Source organism: Lissotriton vulgaris, chromosome 1_1, assembly GCF_964263255.1.
Source record: "Lissotriton vulgaris chromosome 1_1, aLisVul1.2, whole genome shotgun sequence".
In the NCBI taxonomy this organism is placed as follows: domain Eukaryota; kingdom Metazoa; phylum Chordata; class Amphibia; order Caudata; family Salamandridae; genus Lissotriton; species Lissotriton vulgaris.
The window spans coordinates 727,970,742-727,997,200 of NC_141685.1; the positions used below are offsets into that span (position 1 = coordinate 727,970,742).

Genomic DNA, 26,459 nt, shown 5'->3' on the forward strand with positions numbered 1-26,459 from the left:
ATTATCATACATCAAGAGGCCTGGACACATTTAAACCATAACATCTGCATACCTAAAGATGCATGGCAGACAATTTTCAATTTACATTTCTAACATTGTTAATTGCCATGTCAGAGTAGTAAACTACAATATTGAAAAGTAAGCAGAAAGTGTGCATGAAGCCCCTCAAAATGATACAAGCAAACTAGCAGCATTTTGTAGATGTGGTGCTTTCGTAAAAATAATTGAACAAGGAAATAGATAAATAACACATGGGGCTGGATGGGGCGTAGAGGGGTAGGGTAAGAAAAAATGGCGAGAGAGAAAGGAAACAAATGCACACGTATGGAATATGCCCTAGAAATTAAGATTCACCACAAATATGCAGTGGAAGGATAACACTCATCCGGTCAGAACTCTGGGAGACCAAAATGCTTCTGGGTTGCACAGCCATAAAACATGGAAAAAAGTTATTGAATAAAAAGCAGATAATATAGACAGATAACAAATCCATCCAATCATAAGGAAGGGACTGATACAAAGCACTCTTTAGGTACATGTTATGTATTGGAAACAGGGCCGACATTAGAGCTGGTGGCGCACAGTGCGACAATTCTTATTGGCGCCCACCAATGACCTCTTCCTCCAAGGATTCCATCACAACCACCCTCCAACAGTAGCCCTCATGCCTCCATAATCACCATATTTATTTAGTTCTCATAGCGTTCCACATACAAGGGTAGGGTGTGAGAGCACTTTACATCCCACACACTTTGTACAGAGACAGTCAATCATATGTGTTGTTAGACCTGGCATCATTGGCGTGAGTCTCCCTTCCATTTTTGACGGATTGCCTCCTCTGTTTGGATATGTTTTTGCAGGATTTATGCTTTGGGCACTGTGCCACTGCTAATCAGTGCCACAGTGCAAGTGCTCCCTATGTTAAATTGATATACTAATTGGATTCCATGATTGGGTTATTTGATTTATCTGTCAGCCCCTAGTACAGTGCACCATGTGTGCCCAGGGCTTGTAAATCAAATGCTGCTGGTGGGCTTGCAGCACTGATTGTGCCACCCACAGAATCAGCTTGTAAAGTGTGCCTCAGGCCTGCCATTGCAAGGCCTATGTGCAGTCTAGCACTGCCATGTCGACTTGGCCAAGTGTACCCACATGCCAGTCCATAAACATTCCCTTTGCTTCATATTAGACACCCCTATGGTAGGCCCAAGGTACATGGTGCATTGTAAGTATAAGGTAGGACATGCTCTGATGTGTGTAGCATGTTCTAATAGTGAATTACAGCCAATTACGTTTTTCACTATTGAAGGCTGCCTATTCTCATAGGCCAGAAAGGGCAGTTAGATTATTACATTCTTATAATCCTAACTGACTCAGAGAACATGGTAGAAATTCAAATGTAGTATGCCTGAACTCAGAATATTAAAATACATCTTTTAGTAAAGTTTATTTTAATATTCTCTGTTTGCAAATACCACTTTTAGAAAGCAGGTATTTGCTTGCCTAACCATTTGAGCCTGCCTCTGCTGGGTTGTGTATTCCTTGTCTGGGTTTGTGAGTGACAGGGCTGGGGAATTCCAGAATACAGGCTGGGACAGCCCAGTGGTGAATAGAGAGATTTGCATCCAGATGGGAGGGAGGAGTGCACCTGGGACCTGAATAGGGCTGGGCCTTCCCTCTAGAATGCTGGCTCCACCCCCTGTGGCTTTTCTGATGTCTCTGCCCTGCATCATGAAAGGAGAGAAGGAATCATGTCAACAGAGTGCTCCAGAGCTGTATCTTCCCTCCCCTGTGCTGGCTTCACCTCCTGTGGGACGGCTGATGTCTCTGCCCTGCACAGTGAAAGATATAAGAGAGTCATGTAAACAACGTGCTCAGGAACTGGTTTGGACTAGGCAGAGGCCTCTCTGCCTTCAGTGAACAGAGGATTTTGGGGTATAAATATTGGGACCCGGATCCCAAGAAATTAGATCACTTCTGGAAGAAGAGACCTTTCTGCCAAGGAGAAGAATCAAGGAAGCTGCAGGAGTTTGGACTGCCCCTCTGCCAGTGTGCTGTTTGCTGGGTTGGCCTGCAGCGGTTGCTTCATTGCAAATGGAAAGGAGAAGGAACTTTGTAAGGACTTTCATCTACAGAATATTCTCCAAGGGCTTGAACTGTGCTTGCCTCCTGCTGAAGTCTCAGGGACAAAGACTTCACCTCCAGCTCCCTCCTGAATTTCCTTGCTGGGAATTCTGACTCCAGTCACTTGCGTGCCACTGGGAGCTGGAAGCGCGACGCATCGAGAAGAAGCGTGTTGCCGCCGCAGCTGAAATCATCGCAACGCCGGAGAAGCGGACCTTTGTCGCATCTCCCTGGAAGCGTGTGTTCATCGAAGCTGTCTGCTGTCGCATCACCGGAGAAGCGCGACGCCATTGTGAGAGTCGCCACCACATCACCGGAGAAGCGTGTCGTAGGGCCTGTCGCGGCTCCAACGTACAGAGTCGTCGCAATGCTGCCAGGGCGTTATCGTCATCACATCGCCGCATCAAGGGCGCCATCTTCTCGCATCGCAACTGGATCATTGCATCGCATCAAGGCGCCATCTTGCGCACCGCAACGGGCCCGCAGGCCGAGAATGTACGCATCACCTCTGCACCGGTAAGGCTCACGACGAGTCCCCTACCCTGCGCAGGCATTGAGGAAGGAGGCAACCGTTCCCCCGGGTCACAGAACCGACGCATCTCCCCTTTTGTGAGCCTTTTGTTCACTTTGCGTTACACATCCAGGTACTTTGTTGATAACTTTGTCGCATTTAACAGCATCTTGATCTAAGAGACTGTAATCATCTTCTAAGTAATCTTAAGTGTAGCATTGTGAAATGTTGTCATTTGTGGTCTTGTGTTAAGTCTACATAAAGAATACTTATTTTTATAAAACCTGTGTTGTGACCATCTGTTGTGTTTTCACTGTATTACTGTGTATATTCATAAATGCTTAACACACAGCCTCTGAGATAAGCCTGTCTGCTCATGCCAAGCTACCAAGGGGGTGAGCAGGGGTTATTAAGGAGTATAATCCCCTTATCGTGACTTAGAATTAAGGGTCCCTATTTGGACAATGGTGATAACCATTGCCAACCAGAGACCCCCAGATCTAACATGTGTTTAAATTATTGTATAAGAAATGTTACAAAAGACAAAGAGGACTACAGGGTGTAGGAGTCACATGTCATCGATATAGGTCGCAGTATATTTTGAGAGTGCTTGGTCTGGAGTAGCACAAACTCAGGATTTAAAATGTAACACTGTGGTTTGGGGGTTGTCTTTACTAATAAGAATTGATTTCTATACAACTGAACCAATTTTAGAAACATTAGTGTAATGAAAGAAGGGAGAAACATCATAACATTCTGACCTATACTTTGCAGTGTACATGCAACTCTTTGACAGTTCATAGCTCACTGTGCTATATTAAGATTGGAATTTATAAACTGCAAATCCAATCTCTCTGCGGCAGGTGCATTAATCACCTGAATCATCATTAGAAGCTGGCCCTGATTGGAAACAATAGGTCTGCCAAAGAAAACAAAAGCTGGTTATTGCTAAGATCTGAAAATGGTTTCTGTCAGTTAGGATTAAAATTCAAATTTGAGTCTGGATTCTTAGCTATTCGAAAGAGGTGAAATAATGAGGGGATGATAAACGAAAATGTATACAATATGAAAATAAGTAGATATGATGCTTTGGTTTGCAGGATCGTGCACACCATCCTCCAAAGAAATGGATCCAAAGAACATTATCCCTATGAATGAAAATACAGAAATTAAAGACGGAAACATGGCGGAGTTTGCATGTAAACCAGGTTTCTATAAGAAACCAAATCAAGTAATGAGAGTAAAGTGCGTGCAAGGGAAGCTGGAATACCCAGAATGTGACAACAGTGAGTATCGCTTCTTAAAATGTGATTTAAGTTCTCTACACCTAATAAAGATTTTTTTTAAATGAAGTACATCCACTATTGGATATTTTTAAATACATTGGCATTCAGTGATATGTTTAAACCTCTAATTGTCCTGAGCTATTTTTAAAAAAACATTCATCACACTACTGGTCTGTAAATGTGCAAATATGTATTTTTTGCTTTCATTTGGAAATGAGTGGCCCTTCCCATATATTCTGATAAGCTAACAGAGTTTGAAGGAGGCCACTTTTCGTTTATATAAGAATCCATAAGGGTTCTCATAGTCATTGTGTCTGTATAAATACTACCACACATACAAATGTAACATTTGAGTTAAAGAAATGCAAAGTCTTAAGTTAATGTCATTGTGGTACATATCATCGTTTGCTGCACCTTCTTGAGAACTATTCAGTCTTTTTGTTACATTTTGTTTGGAACAGTACCCTGTAAGCATTGGTCACTTTGGTTCAGCCCCTTTCAGCCATTCCTTGTTCCAAGTATCTGTCACATTGGAATGAGTCCACTGGAGTACTACTCAGTTTTCTAGTTTCCCGACAGTGATTATCAGAAGAAAGTTTGTGCTCCAGCACCTTGTAGAAGCTGGTGTGACAGGTTGTCAGACACTGCAGGGCTAAGGGAAATACAGCATGTCTTATATGTGCTATGATGCTGAATCCCAAATGCAAAAATCGCACTCGCAAAGGGCCTGATTCTCAGAATCTGGCCCTTTGCGAGCGCAATTTTGTTTGATGAATCGGGCGGTATATGTCCTAACGACCAGAAGGATCTGACAGATGTTACCACTTATTGCTCTTGTAGATCAGCAAAAAATTACAGATGAAAACGTCAGCTGTTTTAATTTTTCCTAATATAGTATATTATTTATTATTTAGGTGCTTTGGGAAAATCATGAATGATCTACATAAATTAAACCATGTTAAATTTGGAATTTGGTCTACTGTTCAGGATTTCACACCTATTTTTAAAACTGGTAATAGGCGAAAACCACACACAATAGGAAAAATTGACTACCACTTAGAAAAACGCAAAACCTGTGGCAAAATGTGTTCTCTTTTATTACTCTGCTTGTTCTTGCAAGCTGTGAAGATTGTGATGTTAGCATTGCAAACCTCTTGTTGAATCCATGTTTAGTAAAAAGAAACACACAAAAAAGAAAAAATACGTTTTCATGCACAAGCATTTTATGCCCCATTTCTCAGAAAAAGACGAATATTTGGCTATTTTCTCGGTTCCCGTAAGAAGAATCCACAACCATTGCATACCTTTAGAATCCGCAACATGTGGTAAAATAGGGTGTTACTCTAGTTTGGATACCTTTTTTGGAAAAAGGTATGAAGGCTTAAGCATGAGATACCCAAACATCAGACAAGGGGTCAGTACCATGGGGGCAGACCCCAAGCAGTCAAGTGAGTTAAGTAATGTACCCATCACATTTTTTGTTTTCTTCAATAGGGCACACTCGGAAGCAAGACATCTGCCACCCCAGCAGCACTGATGGCCTGCATGGTTCATGTGTATCGACCGTAGCATTCAACATTCATTTCTGAACTTGACTTATACCTTCTAAATACCTGCAGTACACACATTAAACATTTAACCATCAATGAACACAAAATGACCGAGGAAGTCTGTATCTGACAAATCATAAAGTGATGTTCCACCCACTTAAGACACACATCTTTCACTGATGGGGTTTTCAGGGCTTTTCAATAACTAAACTTCATTGTGCAACAGGACCACAAATTAGCTTTACCACAAGCCGCTGTTCCACAGACCATTTAAATGAATAGGTAAATAAATAAACAAGACTTTTAACACTTTTAAATTAAAGAGATTCTGTACATGGCGATTCAGTATGAATATTAAAGCAGGAATACCCTAGAACAGCGAGAATGGTCTTCCTTACTCAGTTAAGACTAAACTGAAATTTTGGTTCATTTACTTTTGCTACCGTTATGGCAACCTGGGGACTATGCCTTGCTTTTCTGCCTTTTCGCCATTCTCGTAATGAAAGGTTTATTTTGCAAGGCACAAAGACAATCTACCCAAATATGTTAAAAGTATTTCTTGTAAGATTGATATCCTTCAAGTGGACATTTTCAAAATCTGATCTTGGTGCCCATTATCCATATAAGGAGATTTTTGAAAGACGAGCCAAGTGTGCCCGTAAGTCCTATAATATATTTCAGAAAAAACAAGGTTTCTGTCTAAATGTACCCCTCCATACTTTAGAATGAAATGTAACCAATTCCTTCCATTCAAACGATTACTCTACCATATATTTTACCCAATTATATTTCTCCAGCTAAAACGTGATTTTACTTGTTAAATGCGAGGGAGACCTTGGTATTTCCTTGCCAAAATGAAAGAGATAAGGACAGTAGGACAGCAGGTTGAAAACCACAGCTGGTAAACTCTTACTAGGCAGTGCATAACCAGCTAGATAGTGTCAACCATTTCCACATACTGACATCATGGGAAATCCCCCATCAGGTAGAAATGAAACTCCCACGTTATCAAAGGCAAAACTACTAACCAGTAATGCATTCCCCCAACAGTAATATTTTATATGAATGAACAGCCTGCAAGAGGCACATGCTTTGGGAGGTGTCAATCAATAATCGTACTGTGGGATAGTGGTATTAATGAAATTATTTTAACTATGAGTGCACTGCATTGTGGAAGTTCGGAAAGGCATGTCTGTCTTTAACTATCAGTGTTCAGTTTCTTTATTTATGCAAGGTTCTCCTTCTCTTGCCTACTGTTTCCTTTTTCCTTATATGACAGGATCTGGGGAAGGGTCTAAAGAGGATTTTAGTTCACATGTATCTGGCTCAGTCTACCGTGGGAGGTATTTTCTGGATGGCTACAATTTCCACATAATAGATTCAAGGGGTCATTTAAGGTTTGTCGGAGCTTGAGCCCTGCAAAAAGAAAATCAGCAGATCTCCAACTCTGCCAAATCTGCAATGGCCCTGCCTCATATAGATACCGGGAAACCTCGGTTTTACAGCTAGTGGACCCAGCATCAGTCGTTGCTGATAGCCCATTTGCTGCATGGCTGCATTTGCAGTGTCAGAAGGACCACTCCATTTAGGGCAGGCCACAATCAAAGCATGGTGAACCCAGGCACGGAAAATTAAAAGTGGTACACACACACACACACAAACACACACACACTGGGAGAACACTAATTGCCCAACAAGGGACTTTGTTTTTCATTTCGTAGCAACCCCCAACTTAGGAACCATAATTTTGAGGAACAAAAAAGACAGAGAGGGCTCCCAGCACACATTTCTGAGTAAGTGCTCCATCTGAATTGACTGAATCCCTTTTGCAGAAATGAACCTCCAATGCGACATTAACTTGTATAAGCACCCACTATAGCCTAAATAACCCTTCAATATTTTACCATCCAAGGGCTGAATTCAATATTGAGTTTGAAGTGACAGCCCAGTTACTTGCCTGCACTTATTTTCACTCCAGAAATCTCTGGTGAAGTAATGGCTAAAGTTTCACATATGTCCTTATTATAGCTTTATTCTAAATCCCATAGAGGCAAAAACAGGATTTTTGTTCGCCATCACAATCACGAATGTGGCCTTTAAAATGCCCTGCTGCTTTTCAATTTTTATGTATACATTAGGAGATAAAGACTTGTTAAAAATGGGGGTGTCTAATTGGCAGTGGTATGCACCCTGTCCAAGTAGGAACCATTCCTTACAGTCAGGATAAGGAGATTACACGGCCAAGATAACCCCTGCTCAACCCCTTGGTAGCTTAGCACGAGCAGTCAGGCCTATCACAGAGGCAATGTGTAAAGTATTTTTACATAACACACACACAGTAACAGTGTAGACACAACAAATGGACACCACACCAGTTTAGAAAAATAAAGTCTCTTTATCTATACTAAACTAGACCAGAACGACAGAGATCCAACATAAACAACTCAAAATATGACTTTTACAAGGTTTCAAGCAATTCTGTCAATAGAAAGTATGGTTGCATGATTTTTACACACAGGACTTCAAATGCATCTAAATCCACAAGGCAAAACAGCCTCAGAGGAGGGAAGCGTTGGAAAACACATCAATGCGTCTATGGGGACAGTTCTGCTCCACACAAGAGAAGTGATGCATTAAATCCAGATGGTAGGGGGAAGTGATGCGCCGATTCCAAGACGGTTCTTGTCTGCGGGTGCTGCGTCGAAGATGCGTGGAAATCTGGACATGCTGGAGTTGATGCGGCAGCTGCCGAAAACAGGTGCTGCATCAATTGCTTCAGCTGCGGTCAGACAATGCACAGTTTATTGTAGCCGCACAGCAGGGCCTCTGTCAGAGTCGGTGACGTGACCCATCACACGGAAGGGGGCCCTTGAAACAAATATGTAGGCTGGGGAAGCAGGGCAAAACAGCATACTACTAACAAGGAAGAAACTCCACTGCCTAACACTGGTTACAGGTAGCTAATAATCACTGATGAACAGACACAGAAGGTCACATAATCCCCCAGAAGGAACACATAGGTTTAGACAACATTTTATACAGAATAAGAGGAACACAAACTGTTTTTTAAATAACTTTCCTCAAATGTATTATATCAAATAACAAAAGGTCATGATAATATTGAGTAGAGAAACATAACACATAACAAAATGCCCAGGTGAACGAACATACAATGAACATACTAAAACAACACTCACACAGTCATGCATCGACGGGGGCCATATCGCGTCCCCCAGCGCCGCGGTCTGTCTGACTTGAAGGACGTTGGACCCTACATCTTGCCTCAATTTGGTACATCCTTGCTGGAGTCAGCGGAATAGGATTTTTCCCCCCGCAGTTGTCGCCTTCACCCCATCTGTGCCAAGGCACTTGTTCTCTTTCATCTTTAAGGAGCTGTGCTCCAAGCGGCCCATGTTTGGACGAGTCCTTTCATCACAATGGATTTTGCACACCGCAGGCTGTTGACACCTGTTCTACTCAGCATCCCGGGGGGTTTTCAGTGATATCGCCGACTTGTTATCGAACATTTGTGTCAAGCCTAGGTGCTTCTTCTTTCGTCTCTCTTTGTTATTGCGCCCTGAAGAAGGTGAGACCCATCATCAGGGTCACACACCGAAACACGTGTCTGCGCTGGAGTCTCTTGGTTCCTTTTGTCTCCCCCTCAGCTTTGACTACATTGACTACTGATTACAAATTAATTGTAATATTTTGTCATTTCAATTAATGAGATATGCACTGTGTTGACACCATCTGTTCCATTATTCTGCACATCGAGGACAACTTAGTGCTGTCAACCGTGTTACAGAGAGGGTCTATTATAAGATGTCATTCCGCGAGACTACTGGATATGTTTGATTTCTTAGCATGTGTGAATGAATGACCATGTATTGGGTATGACTGTGTGAGTGTTGTTTAGTATGTTTGTTGCACCTGGGCATTTTGTTATATGTTATGTTTATCTACTCAAAATTATTATAACCTTTTTTAATTTGATATAAATAATTTGAGGAAACTTATTTCAATAAACAATTGTGTTCTTCTTATCCTGTTTAACACTTTGTTCCTTCTGTGGGATTATGTGTCTGTTCATCAGTGATGATTAGATACCTATAACAAGTGTTAGGCAGTGGGGTTTCTTCCTTTTTAGAGTCGGTGAGGTGGTCTCGGACTTCAGAGGCAGGCGTGCTGAACTCGGCCTGTGGCGGTTATTTGTAGATCTTTGCTGCAAGAACAACCTTCAAGGACCCAGAACTGGGTCTGGCATCACAAGTTTGGTCAGAACTCCCAGCAGTGGAGTTCATGGATGCTGCAGTTGAAGTATTTGTGTGCCTGAGAATTCTTAACAGAAGGCAAGCTCTACTCCAAGCCCTCAGAGAATCTTTTTAAGCAGGATGCCACATCAAGTAAAAGTCCAGTCCTTTCCACTGCCAACAGACATAAGCATCAACTGCAGGCCAACCCAGCAAAGCAACACACAGCAAATGGGCATTACTCCTGGCAGCTCTCCAGCTCTTCTTCTTGGCAGGGTCCTCTCAGTCCAGAAGTAATCTAAAAGTCTGAGGTTTTAGGTCTGTTACTAATATCCCTTTTTCCCATTGAAGTCTTTGTAAGAAAGTCTCTCTTGCTCAGTAAAACCAGTTCTGTCCTCTCTGGTTCATCTACATTACAGGGGTGGATTCAGCATTGTGAAAGGCAGCCATAGCCTATTCAGGCGTTAGTGACAACTCCTCCCACCACTCTAACCCAGGACAACTCATCAGCATATGTAGGGCACACGTCAACTCCCCTTGTGTGAGTGTCTGGAGTGAATACACAAACAAACCCCTGTCAGTCTAAACCAGACGTTGATTCCACAGGCAGGCAGATGACGGTTAAACAAGAACATGCCAACTTTCAAACACACAATTTAAAAATCACCTTTACTAAAACATCTGTCATTTAGATTCTGTGCTCAGGGAGCCCAAACTCTAAATCTCTACCTGTTTCTAAATGAAGTAACCTTTGTAAAATGTTACAAGGCAGCTCTAATAATAGCCACATGGGAGAGCTAGTCCTTGCAAAAATGAAAAACGAAATACAAAGCATTTCACTATCAGGACATGTAAAACACACCGGTATATGTCCTACCTTTCCCACACAATGCACCATGCCCATGGGTGTACCTTGGTCCTACCTTAGGGGTGCTTTACATGTAAGATAAGGGAAGGTTAAGGCCTGGCAAGGGGGTGCCCTTTTCATGTTGACATGGCAGTGAAAAACTGTGCGCAGAGACATTGCAGTGGCAGGTCTGAGACACATTTGAAACTCTACTTGTGTGGGTGGCACAGTCAGTGCTGCAGGCTGACCAGTAGCATTTGATTTACGGGCCCTGGGCACACACAGTGCACTCCATTTAGGGCAGGCCACAATCAAAGCATGGTGAACCCAGGCACGGAAAATTAAAAGTGGTACACACACACACACACAAACACACACACACTGGGAGAACACTAATTGCCCAACAAGGGACTTTGTTTTTCATTTCGTAGCAACCCCCAACTTAGGAACCATAATTTTGAGGAACAAAAAAGACAGAGAGGGCTCCCAGCACACATTTCTGAGTAAGTGCTCCATCTGAATTGACTGAATCCCTTTTGCAGAAATTAACCTCCAATGCAACATTAACTTTTACTAGCACCCACTATAGCCTAAATAACCCTTCAATATTTTACCATCCAAGGGCTGAATTCAATATTGAGTTTGAAGTGACAGCCCAGTTACTTGCCTGCACTTATTTTCACTCCAGAAATCTCTGGTGAAGAAATGGCTAAAGTTTCACATATGTCCTTATTATAGCTTTATTCTAAATCCCATAGAGGCAAAAACAGGATTTTTGTTCGCCATCACAATCACAAATGTGGCCTTTAAAATGCCCTGCTGCTTTTCAATTTTTATGTATACATTAGGAGATAAAGACTTGTTAAGAATGGGGGTGTCTAATTGGTAGTGGTATGCACCCTGTCCAAGTAGGAACCATTCCTTACAGTCAGGATAAGGAGATTACACGGCCAAGATAACCCCTGCTCAACCCCTTGGTAGCTTAGCACGAGCAGTCAGGCCTATCACAGAGGCAATGTGTAAAGTATTTTTACATAACACACACACAGTAACAGTGTAGACACAACAAATGGACACCACACCAGTTTAGAAAAATAAAGTCTCTTTATCTATACTAAACTAGACCAGAACGACAGAGATCCAACATAAACAACTCAAAATATGACTTTTACAAGGTTTCAAGCAATTCTGTCAATAGAAAGTATGGTTGCATGATTTTTACACACAGGACTTCAAATGCATCTAAATCCACAAGGCAAAACAGCCTCAGAGGAGGGAAGCGTTGGAAAACACATCAATGCGTCTATGGGGACAGTTCTGCTCCACACAAGAGAAGTGATGCATCAAATCCAGATGGTAGGGGGAAGTGATGCGCCGATTCCAAGACGGTTCTTGTCTGCGGGTGCTGCGTCGAAGATGCGTGGAAATCTGGACATGCTGGAGTTGATGCGACAGCTGCCGAAAACAGGTGCTGCATCAATTGCTTCAGCTGCGGTCAGACAATGCACAGTTTATTGTAGCCGCACAGCAGGGCCTCTGTCAGAGTCGGTGACGTGACCCATCACACGGAAGGGGGCCCTTGAAACAAATATGTAGGCTGGGGAAGCAGGGCAAAACAGCATACTACTAACAAGGAAGAAACCCCACTGCCTAACACTGGTTACAGGTAGCTAATAATCACTGATGAACAGACACAGAAGGTCACATAATCCCCCAGAAGGAACACATAGGTTTAGACAACATTTTATACAGAATAAGAGGAACACAAACTGTTTTTTAAATAACTTTCCTCAAATGTATTATATCAAATAACAAAAGGTCATGATAATATTGAGTAGAGAAACATAACACATAACAAAATGCCCAGGTGAACGAACATACAATGAACATACTAAAACAACACTCACACAGTCATGCATCGACGGGGGCCATATCGCGTCCCCCAGCGCCGCGGTCTGTCTGACTTGAAGGACGTTGGACCCTACATCTTGCCTCAATTTGGTACATCCTTGCTGGAGTCAGCGGAATAGGATTTTTCCCCCCGCAGTTGTCGCCTTCACCCCATCTGTGCCAAGGCACTTGTTCTCTTTCATCTTTAAGGAGCTGTGCTCCAAGCGGCCCATGTTTGGACGAGTCCTTTCATCACAATGGAATTTGCACACCGCAGGCTGTGGACACCTGTTCTACTCAGCATCCCGGGGGGTTTTCAGTGATATCGCCGACTTGTTATCGAACATTTGTGTCAAGCCTAGGTGCTTCTTCTTTCGTCTCTCTTTGTTATTGCGCCCTAAAGAAGGTGAGACCCATCATCAGGGTCACACACCGAAACACGTGTCCGCGCTGGAGTCTCTTGGTTCCTTTTGTCTCCCCCTCAGCTTTGACTACATTGACTACTGATTACAAATTAATTGTAATATTTTGTCATTTCAATTAATGAGATATGCACTGTGTTGACACCATCTGTTCCATTATTCTGCACATCGAGGACAACTTAGTGCTGTCAACCGTGTTACAGAGAGGGTCTATTATAAGATGTCATTCCGCGAGACTACTGGATATGTTTGATTTCTTAGCATGTGTGAATGAATGACCATGTATTGGGTATGACTGTGTGAGTGTTGTTTAGTATGTTTGTTGCACCTGGGCATTTTGTTATATGTTATGTTTATCTACTCAAAATTATTATAACCTTTTTTAATTTGATATAAATAATTTGAGGAAACTTATTTCAATAAACAATTGTGTTCTTCTTATCCTGTTTAACACTTTGTTCCTTCTGTGGGATTATGTGTCTGTTCATCAGTGATGATTAGATACCTATAACAAGTGTTAGGCAGTGGGGTTTCTTCCTTTTTAGAGTCGGTGAGGTGGTCTCGGACTTCGGAGGCAGGCGTGCTGAACTCGGCCTGTGGCGGTTATTTGTAGATCTTTGCTGCAAGAACAACCTTCAAGGACCCAGAACTGGGTCTGGCATCACAAGTTTGGTCAGAACTCCCAGCAGTGGAGTTCATGGATGCTGCAGTTGAAGTATTTTTGTGCCTGAGAATTCTTAACAGAAGGCAAGCTCTACTCCAAGCCCTCAGAGAATCTTTTTAAGCAGGATGCCACATCAAGTAAAAGTCCAGTCCTTTCCACTGCCAACAGACATAAGCATCAACTGCAGGCCAACCCAGCAAAGCAACACACAGCAAATGGGCATTACTCCTGGCAGCTCTCCAGCTCTTCTTCTTGGCAGGGTCCTCTCAGTCAAGAAGTAATCTAAAAGTCTGAGGTTTTAGGTCTGTTACTAATATCCCTTTTTCCCATTGAAGTCTTTGTAAGAAAGTCTCTCTTGCTCAGTAAAACCAGTTCTGTCCTCTCTGGTTCATCTACATTACAGGGGTGGATTCAGCATTGTGAAAGGCAGCCATAGCCTATTCAGGCGTTAGTGACAACTCCTCCCACCACTCTAACCCAAGACAACTCATCAGCATATGTAGGGCACACGTCAACTCCCCTTGTGTGAGTGTCTGGAGTGAATACACAAACAAACCCCTGTCAGTCTAAACCAGACGTTGATTCCACAGGCAGGCAGATGACGGTTAAACAAGAACATGCCAACTTTCAAACACACAATTTAAAAATCAGCTTTACTAAAACATCTGTCATTTAGATTCTGTGCTCAGGGAGCCCAAACTCTAAATCTCTACCTGTTTCTAAATGAAGTAACCTTTGTAAAATGTTACAAGGCAGCTCTAATAATAGCCAAATGGGAGAGCTAGTCCTTGCAAAAATGAAAAACGAAATACAAAGCATTTCACTATCAGGACATGTAAAACACACCGGTATATGTCCTACCTTTCCCACACAATGCACCATGCCCATGGGTGTACCTTGGTCCTACCTTAGGGGTGCTTTACATGTAAGATAAGGGAAGGTTAAGGCCTGGCAAGGGGGTGCCCTTGTCATGTTGACATGGCAGTGAAAAACTGTGCGCAGAGACATTGCAGTGGCAGGTCTGAGACACATTTGAAACTCTACTTGTGTGGGTGGCACAGTCAGTGCTGCAGGCTGACCAGTAGCATTTGATTTACGGGCCCTGGGCACACACAGTGCACTTTGCTAGGGACTTACCAGTAAATCCCATTAGCCAATCATAGATAACCAATCATAATCTCAATTTACACAGGAAGCACTTGCACTATGGCACAGATCAGCAGTGGCAAAGTGCACTGAGTCCCTAAACCAGTAAAAAAGGAAATCCAGCACACTGTCAACAAACACAGAAGGAAGAGGCAAAAAGACAGGGGAAACCACAATAAGGACGCCAGGTCGAACAAGACTGGAATCTAATAATAATTTGGGAGAATAGCCATGTAAGCACTGATTGCCACAGTTATTTCCACTTGCAACTTTCAAAATGGCAAGCACTTTCACCAGCTTCCTATGCAAACTCATCAAGACACTTATGCACCAAAGGTCAAGCCACAAAGCAGTCGCAGTGACTTCTTTGCAACCCGACATTTATTTTGTACAAATCTAATGCATTGCAAGAAGATCATACAATATCCTTGTAAGTCAATATTAATGAAGCATGATTACAAACACTAGCAACTCTCCTGCACAAGTAGAAATTGACACCATTAGGCATTAGCAGAGCACCATCCATCATTTGAATTTTGCAGAGTTACAACTTTTATGATTGCAGCCCCTGTTCCTTAAGGAGACTGATGCTACCATTAAGAAATACAATAAGCTTTCTGTAAAAGACATTAGGGGGGAGCATGCCATGGTTCTCTGTATTGCTGTCTGAATGCAACAGCTCACATTCAGAAAGTGTCTTTATCAATGGTCTGCAATCACAGTTGCAGTCTCAGGCGCTTGTTAAATTGCATTGCAATTCAGAAAGAGAGGTAGCACCCCTTTCATGTCCCGTACTCCTTCCGAACCCCATTGAGTTTCAAAGGGCACATTGCAACTCAAAAATGCATTTCCAACATTCCAGTTTTGCAAAAAACAGGCTTTCCCATTGCAAAACCAATTGGCACATCTGGTCCCTAAGTCAGGATGGGCTCAACCATATTCCAGGGAGCTCTTTTGATATTATAATCCAAGGGGCGTAACACTAAGATAAAAATTCCTTATCCACTCCCAAGGTTTCCCTTTATTAGCGGGGTGGATGGGAAAGATTGAAACTAAAGTACGACCGTAAGGAAGGATATTATGGACCTATGACCCTTTAATCCACCAACATGTTTCTGCACTGTGCTATTGGACTGTTTAGGTCCTGGGCTTTCGTCAGAGTGGGTTTCTTCTTTTCCTACTACTCTCCCAATGACATATTTTTACCTGAAGAGTTTTATTTGTGGCACGCATACTAAATCAAGGCATGCACAGGTAGTGTTATACTTGCCAATCCAAATATACCTGCAAGGTAAAAATACATGGCATCAAACAATTGTGCCACAGTGTTTAACTTTTCAAGCATAACGTGCACACCTCCAAAATGTGTGTATCTCTCTTCACGTTCACTAGGCTCTGACCCATATGCTTCAATCATCGGTGCCTCACTCACTTTAATAAAGCATCTCATAATGTGCATGTGATGTTTAATATTGGTGTGCAACACACCCTTCTGGTGCATGCACTGTCTAACAACATAACACTCTCCAGGTATGAAAGCTCAGCAGAGCCATATGAAACTCTGACTCAGGCTACTGTGCAAAACAATACACTCTGACCATCATATGAGGACCCAAAAGGATGCATACAAACAATGTGACATGCTACAATAATTGCAATGACTTAAACATCACTCTCCTTCTAATTAGGGGATGTAGGCTCTGGAGTCAAACACTAAAGAAAAAGCATTTTACCATAGTGTCAATTTGAAAATAAAACCAGGGGTCTTGAATTCAGACCACCTGAATTCAGACCACTTTAAAACATCACGTTTTCTTTAAAGGAATGCTGCTGCCTGAATATCCAATATAATGTGTAATCTTAAATGCAGGTAGTACTTACATTTTCAAGGGTCACTACTCTCTGTATTATCTATTTGGCTCTGCCCTCCCCGGGTTGTGGTTCTCAAATACTGGAAGATCATGTGTTTTGTTGCCTGGGGTCAGGCCAGCTGGATCTTGTTTTCACCTAAGATGACCAATCAGAATGTGCTGATTATGCCCCCGGCCCAGCACCTTTGTTGCTCACATGGGCTAATAATATTCAGGTGTAATAGGGAGGAGGCGATGAAGTTTAGAACTTTGGAAAGTAAAATTTCATCTTTAGAGATCCTAAGATTTAAAACCCATGTAGATAATTTACCACAGGTTTTAGTCGATTTAGAACGCCTCTGCTCAGAATATCGAGGATTGTTGGACCTGAAAGTTAAGGCACAGTGGGCCCCATATTCTATGGATAATTATGAGTATGGCGAAAGGGCCGGGGCAATACTGGCCAGTAAGATTAGAGCAGACCGGGTGAGGAATAACATAAATAGATTAATCATTGATGATCAGGGCACCATATCCTGCCAGCAGGAGGATATGGAAAAATGTCTTCTCTCCCTGTTCTCCGAACTATATGACGAAGAGCCGTCCCCAAGCTCTGCAAATTCTCTGCGGTGGCTGGAGAGTAAGGCTCTACCTAGGTTGACTGATGAAGGCCGAGATATCCTCAATTGTCCCTTTACGGAGAAAGAAATTAGACTCCACATAAAAAAATTAAAACAAATAAAGCGGCTGGGCCTGACGCTCTTCCTGGAGAAGTCTATAAAGTGCTACAAGATGTCTTGGTGCCAAGGCTATGTGAACTGTTTATTTACGTTTACAACCCAGAGGGTAGAGCCCCGCCATCGTGGAATGAGTCCACAATTGTCCTTATATTAAAACCAGGGAAGGATCCCCTTAAGTCAGATTCTTTCAGGCCTATCTCCCTGCTAAATGCGGACTATAAGATCTTTACCAGCGTTTTGGCGGGGAGATTGGCTAAGTTGGCCCCACCACTTATTAATTCTGACCAGAAGGGTTTTATTCCTGGCAGACATATCCATGAGCTGACTCTACAGTTGATAGGCAGTATCGACCTATCAGTGGCGCGGTCGCAGCCCTTGGCAGTGGCTGCATATGACGCTGCGAAGGCCTTCGACCGCGCCAATTGGGGTTTCTTGTCGGACGTCGTGAGCACTATGGGTTTTGGTACAATTTTCATTCAAACATTCAGAGGATGCTACGAGAGGGCCTCAGCCGCGATCTTATTAAATGGGTTTTTGGCATCACGTTTCAGCATAAAGAGGGGCACCAGGCAGAGGTGTCCCATTTCACCCCTCCTGTTCGATCTTTATATCGAGCCTTTGGCGCAGGCGCTGAGGATCGATGACAGGATAACACCCTTCAGCGTAAAAGATTACAGCTGTAAGTTGGCGTTATACGCTGGCGATTTGCTGGCTTACACCAGCAATCTGGCTGAGGTTTTTCCTAAAGTGGAGGAGATAATAATTGATTTCGGTCAGTATTCAGGCTGCTTGATCAACAATTTAAAAACTGAATTAATGAGCTGGGGGGTGGACAATTGGGAGGGAGCTCAAAGCAGCCAATTTAGGTACTTGGGCATAATAATAACTCCAGATCTTAACAGTATAGTGCAGATTAATCTAAAGAGGGTGACCAAGGACATTGACCAACTTTTTTTGAGATGGCAGAATCTCCCTCTGACAATCTATGACCGTGTCAACCTGGTCAAGATGGTAATTTTGAATAAATTGACATATTTATTTAACGCGATACCCCTGACCTTCCCTGATAAGATCTTGGGAAAAATTCAGGGAAAAATTGGTAGCTTTATTTGGGTAAATAAAAATTCAAGGTTATCATGGGAAAAACTGAAAAGAAAACTGTTAAAGGGGGGACTTGCGCTTCCGGACGTCCTTTGGTACGCCTTTGCCTTTCAGCTGAAAAATATTCGAAGCCTTCTTTCTAACCCCGATGATTCCAACTGGGGGCAGATTATGAATATAATGGTTGACCTAGAGGGGGGCGGGCCTGGCTTTTTGTATAAATTTGGTGCACCAAGGTTCTATAAAAAGGTGCGCCTCAAGGTACTAAAACATGCCCTCTCAGACTGGAGTAGAGTAAAGGGAAGATGGGGCATAGAATACTACTCTGATTTTGCCCCAATCTGGGAGTCTCCGGGTTTGCCATTATGCCTTAGGGACAGTTTGTCCACTCCAATTAGGAGAGCAGGAATAACAATCTGGTCGGACCTGGTAACATCAGAAGGGGTTTGTCCTTGGGAGGTTCTGAGGTCAAAGATCGGGGACTCCTTTTCTAGATTTAAATATATCCAACTTTCTTCCTGGTTTTCCGCTGAGAAGGAGAATGTCGGCGGCAACTGGGACATTGAGTCTGCTCTACAATCTCCTAGTTCTAGGAAGAGGGAAGTGGGACTTTGGTACAAAAAAATGCTAGAGGAGGAGGAAATACAGGCACCCCCATTACATCTTGTCTAGAGCTCGTCTACCCTGGAGGCCGCCTCAGTTACCCTCTATGATACATCTCTCCAGTATCTGTACAGATATGTCAGGTCTGCCTCCCTCAAGAAAAAAGACTTTTATGCTATTAACAGGCTATATTATACGGCGAAGAAAATTGCGAAGTTTGTGAGCCCGCCCCCTTGTTGCTCTAGATGTGGACTGGTAGAGGCGGATGATATCCATGTTTTTATGACTGTCCTGTCTTGGGTCCCTTTTGGGCCAATGTGGAGAAGGCAATGGAGAGTATCTATAAGGTTAAACCTAGTGTGAACACAGTTAAAGTTTTTTTTGGCCTGGATACTGATCTTTTTTGTGGGTTAAGGGGGACACAGGTAGCCTTATTTTTTAACCTTATTCTTATTGCTCGTAGAGAAATCTGTAAGATATGGAAGGATGCTAGCCCCCCCTTGTATGAAAATTGGCTCCGAGCTGCACTGAGAATTGCACGTTTAGAATCTGGAATGGCACATAATGTAAATAGCACTGTTTGGGAACCTCTGATAGAATGGGGAATAGAAATGAGACTGGTCTAAAGTTCCGAAGGGTCCTATGATTACACCATGCCCTGAAACAAAGGGCCAGGCCGGGTCGGCTCCAGGTAAAGCAAGAACTTCAGCCCTGAGCACCCAGGATGGAATGGGGTTGTAAGTGTTTATTTGCACTTGCCAATGGTGAAATGAGGACTCAAAAAAAATATATTCAGGTGTAAGTACCGCCATGATTGGACAATTAGGGGCAGATTTACAAGCCCCATGCGCCGCCGGTGCATCACTTTGCGTGACTCACCGGTAGCGCAGCCTGCTAAGGGATATTTACAACCACAGGTAAAGTCACCCTGCGTGACTTAACCTGTGCTTGTAAATATCGCCCCTGTTCAAGCAGCACTTTGCCTGTTAGGGGTTTGACATGGGTGTTGCTGTGGGTGTTTCCACGCAACACCCATGTCCACTGATGCATTATCAGATTCACGAGAAATCGTTAAGCTGGAAATGCGTCAGTTTGCTGCGCCACCATAGGGGTGGCGTAGGCAAGCGGAACGAGGAGAAATTTTTTCATTTCTCCTTGTTTTTTCCTCTTTCTATGCCTGTTGCGTTCTACAGCACGCATTGAAAGAGGAAAATGCCTGAAGTGACTGCTTTTGTGCAGGAAGGGGCCCCTTCCTTCACAAAAGCAATCTCCCCATGGTGCAGGCATCCTTGCACCATAGTGTAAGGATGCCTGCGCCGGCGCATGGCAGTTGTTTCTGCGCCAGCGCTGGGGAGTGCACAGGAATGCGACATATCATTGTAGATATGTTGCATTCCTGTGCTCTGAAAGTGCTGCAGAGTGGCGCAGCAAAGGGTTTGTGGTGCCGCGCTGCGGCACTTTGTTGTAGATCTGCCCCTTAGATTTAAGGGTGTGCTTGCGCCAGTGTGGCTGCTTGGTGCTCCTAGCACGAGACACAAGTGTATGTGGGAACTCAGGAGAAACCGGCGCGTACAGTACTGTGCATCAGGTCCTGAAAATCATGGTATATGTAGCCCCCAGGGTGCCCGGTTCCTATTTGGATATTTAAACAAATGCATACATGCCACACCTCCCGATTCAGGAGGGAGACTACCAATTTCAAGGCTAGCCTCCCACCTGTTTCCTGCATGCAGAAACCCGATTCGGAATATAAAGTGTTGATTCCTGTCATGCATGCTCCAATTTACCCCTTAAAGAATTTTTTCTGACATCAAAGGTTAACACTGTAGTAGTAAAACAAAGTTTATTTAGACAATAGTCTATAAACCATACACAAGGCCAATGTTAACACTGTGGGCCATATGTAGGTAAATGGCATTTACCGAATCGTAAATACCGAATTTTACCGATTCGGTATTTACAATTCGGTAAATGCCATGTAGGTAATTATTCTGTAAATATTACCGAATCGGTAATATGCGGTAATTACCGAATCGGTATTTACCGATTCGGTAATTGCCATTGATTCCTATGGGCCTTGAGGCCCATAGGAATCAATGGCAATTACCGAATCGGTAAATACCGATTCGGTAATTTTACCGATTTGTCAAGGGGGACAGGGTGTCACTTTGACACCCTGTAGCACCCCCGATTTTGGCTTGTGTGCAATGTGACACACATACATGCCCTTAGGGCATGTATGCGTGCCACATGGCACAGGTGTACATGCACAGATGTGCATGTACACAGAAATTCGTTATTTACCATGCCATTGTATTTCATGGTAAATAACGAATTTCTAAGGGCCTGTGGCACTGTTTCCAGTGCCACCTACATCCCAAAATTCCGATTCTGTACATTTACCGAATCGGTACTTTACCGATTCGGTAAAATTACCGATTCGGTAAATATACAGAATCGGTAATTTTCAGGCCCCCTACATCTGGAATTACGAATACCAGTCGGTAACGGCCGAAATCGGCCGTTACCGACAGGTATTTTCCCACCTACATATGGCCCTGTGTCCTTCATTCTTTGAGGGAGAGATTAGAGCATGTGACGGGCTGTAACATATTTTTGGCAGTTTCCTTAACACAAACAAAAACAGAGTTTAGAACTGACTTTTTGTTTGAGCTATGTTATTAAACTGACAAAAATGAAATGCTGATTGTCATCATACATACCAATAGACTCTATTTGGGCTGATTGCCTCTGTTTCAATATAAGTCAAAGGGAAAAATACATTCTTATGACAATTTTTTTAACTTATCCCACTTGCCTGGTTTAAAATGTTAAATGAACGAATAATGGACAGGGAATGCTGAGCAATGTAAATATTCATCCCCAGTCACAAAGATCTGGGTTTAATCCATCATTATTTTGCTCACCACGCCCCCCTAGTTTCGACCGAGCCATGTGCAAATCAGTTTTGACCCTATTCCTCATGGAAACATTCCAGACCGAGCTGCCAAGCCAAGCCCATCTTGGACCAGAAACGTGCATCCTGGGACCTGTTTCGGGGTATCACCCCTCATCAGCCAGGCTAACTTGAATCTAGTGGCACAGTGATCATGGGACCCACATCTGGTCATACCCTGCCCTCTTAGGGCGATAAAAGCAAAAGGAACAAATGATGGATGGAATGCCAGTTGTCACAATGCAAATGTCCTATCACTGGAGGGAGGTCTCACATTGTGGTTTGTTGCTCTGGAACTACCTGACATGTTTTACTATGAACCAATCTGTCTCTGATCCTCCTGTTTAATTTGAACAAGAAGAGTGGTTTATTTAAGATCAACTGATTAGATGTGAGTATGTGCCAGTGTGTGTGCCAGTGTGTTTATTTAAGATCAACTGATTAGATGTGAGTATGTGCCAGTGTGTGTGCCAGTGTGTTGGATAAGGAGTTATAGATACTCACAAAGATCAATGAATCGTTGTCCCGTTTGGTGTTGAACTCAAATAAGGCATCTGTAGCGGTGTTGCATACCTACTTCTGTGCTCTTTTGATTAACTTTTCTTGCTATTTTTTTTTTTTAATATTTTTTGGTAAGGGTAACATCTTCCTTTTTGAAGTCTTGAATGTCCAAACCATTTCCTCCGATATGTAGAAACTGCCCCATGGGCAAGTTTCCCTGAGGGCCCAGGGCTGAGCAGTCTTGAAATCCAGAAGGCTGGTCTAGTCTGTTGGCTTTGTGCATAAAGAAATGATTAGTCTCCCATTCTTTGCTGGGATGGTGATGTCAAGAAAGGGCAAATTATTCTTATTTACCATCATTGTGAATCTCAAATAGGGATTCTTACTATTTAGCCAATTCATGAACGATTCGATGAAGACTTCTTCTTAATGCCTAATGATGAAAATGTCATCAATATACCGCCATCATAACCATATTTGGTCAGTTAACTGGTTGTTGGTCCATATGTTCCCCTCTTCAAACCAACCCACATAGAGGCAGGCTATGCTTGGTGCAAATGTACTCCCAATGCATTTTCACATGGCATTGTAAGTAAATTCGGTCTTCAAAATAGAAACAATTCTCTGTTAATGCCAGTTCTGTTAAACTCATGATCCAACGGACTGGGGCTGCCCATATCCCCATTCTTAGGATAGCATCAGATCGGAGATTACCCACAGGCTCTCATCCTGAAGGTTGCTGGTATAGAAGGCCTCCACGTAGTGGGATCATACTCCACTTTTAGTAGGGTAAGTAAGTGCTGAGTGTCCTTGATGTAGGACCTTGTTTTTGTGACAATAGGAATATGGCGAGCCCACCCTGACTTTAAAGGATTAGGGTGAACCTCAATGTTAATGTTATAGAATGCTCATTTACCCAGATGTGTCTTGGCGTGACCTTCACTCAAACACAACTGGAATGAGATCCTTAAATATAAAAAAGCCATGTTTTCTGCTCCTTCCTAAAGGAAGTCAGAGAGGGGGAGGCGCTGATAAGTGGAGGAAGATGATTCCAGAAATTGGTCACCCCTGTGATGAAGATTCTTCTTCCCCAGTTTGTCCTTCAGAATCTGGGAACCATCATTTTCTTGGCCCGAGGGGATTCTGCTTTGTTGTACCTGTCAAAGACCTGCCTCAGAAACTAAGGTTGGTGTCATGCAAGGCCTTATGGGGAATACAGAGAGCCTTGAATGTGATATGTCCTCTGACTGGCAAGCAGTGTAGCTTATAGATTGACTGGAAGACCGAATGAAATTTGGGAATACCCAATAGCAGACTAGCTCCCTCATTGTGTGTAGTATAGTCAGATGTTGCTCCGGTATATTCACATATAGGCCATTGCAGTAGTCAAGTTTAGATAAGACTAAAGTAGTGATGACAGGTTTTTAGGCATTAGTTGGAGTATATATGATAGAGTTTTCTTTTTATTTTCCCCAGGGTAAAGATTAAGGGGGAAACAACAGGATTGACCTGGCTACCAAAATCCACTTTATCTTCAATGACAACTCCTGAGTTCTTTGCCGTAGTCACAGGGATAGAAAGAAGTCCCAGTTTCTCTGGCCACCAGGAAGGTGCCCTGATAGGACTGAGTTTTCCAAATAGCACAACCTCAATCTTTCCTGAATTTAGCTTTAGGCAATGTTTGCTCATTCATAAACTGTAAGCACTCATGCAGTTGTGGAATTTGGTGCAAATGTTGTTATCATTGTTAAAAACTGAAACCACAATGTGAGTGTCTTCAGCATAGGAGGTTAGAGAGAAGCAGAAGGTTTTATTCGGAGTAGCAAGCCCTTTTACATATACGTTGAATAACGTTGGACTAATTGAGCAATACTGTGGGACCTCACAAGAAAGGGAGAAAGGAGTGAAGATTGACACATGCAAATATTAGAGTGGTTGAGGATCATTTATAAAAAAAAATGTTTTCCCTTTTACCCTCTTCCTTATGAAGTAGTGTATAGTTGTGGCACATTACAACCCCCTTATTAAGAGTAGCTCTTCCGGGTAGCTTATAGCTACAAAGGGAAGTTTAAGGAACTGTGCCCTGCAGTGCATGCTTTGCTGTAGCTGCTGTAAAGACCAAGGAACAGATTTCCTAACATTTTGCATTGCAGATGCACCACTTTATTGGTGCAGCTATGACGCAAAATGTTATTTGTTATTTACAAAGCCACACAAATCTGATTTGCCTTGCCTTGCATGGGATTCTTCCCAAAAAGTAACTAAGGCAGTACATTGTGCTTCCCATTCATCCACCTATGAATGTTGGCACATTTCAAGATAGACTAAAGCAAGTAAACCGTGGCATGAGTCAAAAAGCTACACCTCCCTGAAAAAGGCATAACAAGGAGAAATATCTTTATTTCTCCTTGTTACTTCCTCTTCCCATGTGTGCTACATTCTGCAGGAAGGTCTCACTTCTTGCCCTAAACAGTCCTACCACTACCACTAACACCCTTGCATCACAGTGCAAGGGGAACTTGTGTTGGTATTAGGCAGCACACAGTGCCCTAGTAGACAACAAAAAAGTGCCATATCTCAATTGATGTGGCACATTTCTACTGTCTCCCTTTCATGCAATGCAGCAACTTTGCTTGCTGCTCTGCGTGGCATGAAAAAATGTAAACCTGCCTCTAAATCTCTGGGTCATGTAGATGTGGACATGACTATACCAATATGATCGCATTCATAAAACAAGTCATACCATCCAGTTCTAGAAAACAAAAGTGCATGTTCTGCGAAGTGGGCTGTCATTTTAACCATCCTGTATATGGATAAAATCTTGTGGTCACATTTGGTTGCATCTAGGACCTGGTTATATATTGAAGTCACCCAGCATCACGCCTGTACTTACCAGAGATGATATTAAATGAGATAGTGGCACTTTCAAGCTTTCATTTCGCATTATACTTTGCTGTTAGAACACCTCTGACTAGAAGAGGGTGTGAATCACTTTAGTTTCTAGTAGCTTCACACAAAGTTGGAAACTGCCAAACACACGGAGCAGGATCCCACCATATATCATGCTTGACCTTTTGGTTCCTGCAATTAAGAAAATAAACCAGTTTAACAAATATCTTATGATGGGATCCATCAGATATATACTCTTAGGATTGCAGTACATAATTGTGCATCTTGTTAACCCCATGCATAGTGCTCCATTGCTCTCAAGCTAGTTTTGTTCATAATCAATATCAACATATACACCCATAAGTTATCCACACAATCTAAACACTCAAGGCCACTTCTTCTTAAATGTTGTCTGGTCTTCAAGGTTGTTGTTGAAGTGGGTATCTTAATAATCAAGATAATAGGATGAGCATGTCATTGGCCATGCTCTGATCATGGATGTGCAGCCTGATTGCTCAAATTATATTCGACTCTTAGAGTCTCAATGTTTTATGGAGGTTTGATATCATGAATGACCTAATAAGATGCTTACTGAACCCGGAATCAGAAAGCGAGCGCTGACCAATTGGGTCCTGCGGTATTGCAGAGTGCGAGGGGAGTGGTAAAGGGAACATGGAATGGATCATATGTGGGGGTTATGCTGCAAGGGTGACGCAGAAACCCACCCGCTCACTGTTTCAATACCCGCCGCAGCAACCAGCAATTAGCGGCTGTGCCCACAATCAAGGCCACATCACTGCACTACCGCAGCTAGATGCCCGGCACAGCAGAAATCTTCGGTGCAACAAGGGCGGAAACTCCTGAAAGAGGAGGTGAGCGACTCCGGTTCTGACTTTCTGGCATTACGGCACCAAAGTGCGGAGGAGTGCTGAGTACTGCGGAGGAGGAGATGGCAAGGAAGGCAGCGGATAGCGAAGCATGGAGGAACATCTACAGTGAGGGCGCGCCTGCCGTGGAGTGGCAGTGGCTGCTGAACGCCGCTGAACACAGAATGCTTAAACTCCAAAGGAGGGCTGGTAAGCCAGCACCTCGACAAATAGAGTGCTAGCACCTCAGACAGTAGAGCAGC

The 26,459-nt window shown here is 43.0% G+C and overlaps 1 protein-coding gene across 3 annotated transcripts in view; it reads left to right on the top strand.

The window, feature by feature from the left end:
• LOC147747719 (coagulation factor XIII B chain-like) overlaps positions 1-26,459 on the top strand; it is a 1,426,313-nt gene that overhangs the window by 869,291 nt on the left and 530,563 nt on the right. For all 3 annotated transcript variants that reach the window (XM_086955242.1, XM_086955259.1, XM_086955250.1), the window contains one exon: positions 3,736-3,921. In XM_086955242.1, coding sequence (XP_086811368.1) covers positions 3,736-3,921 — 186 coding nt within the window. The remainder of the gene's footprint in view (positions 1-3,735; positions 3,922-26,459) is intronic.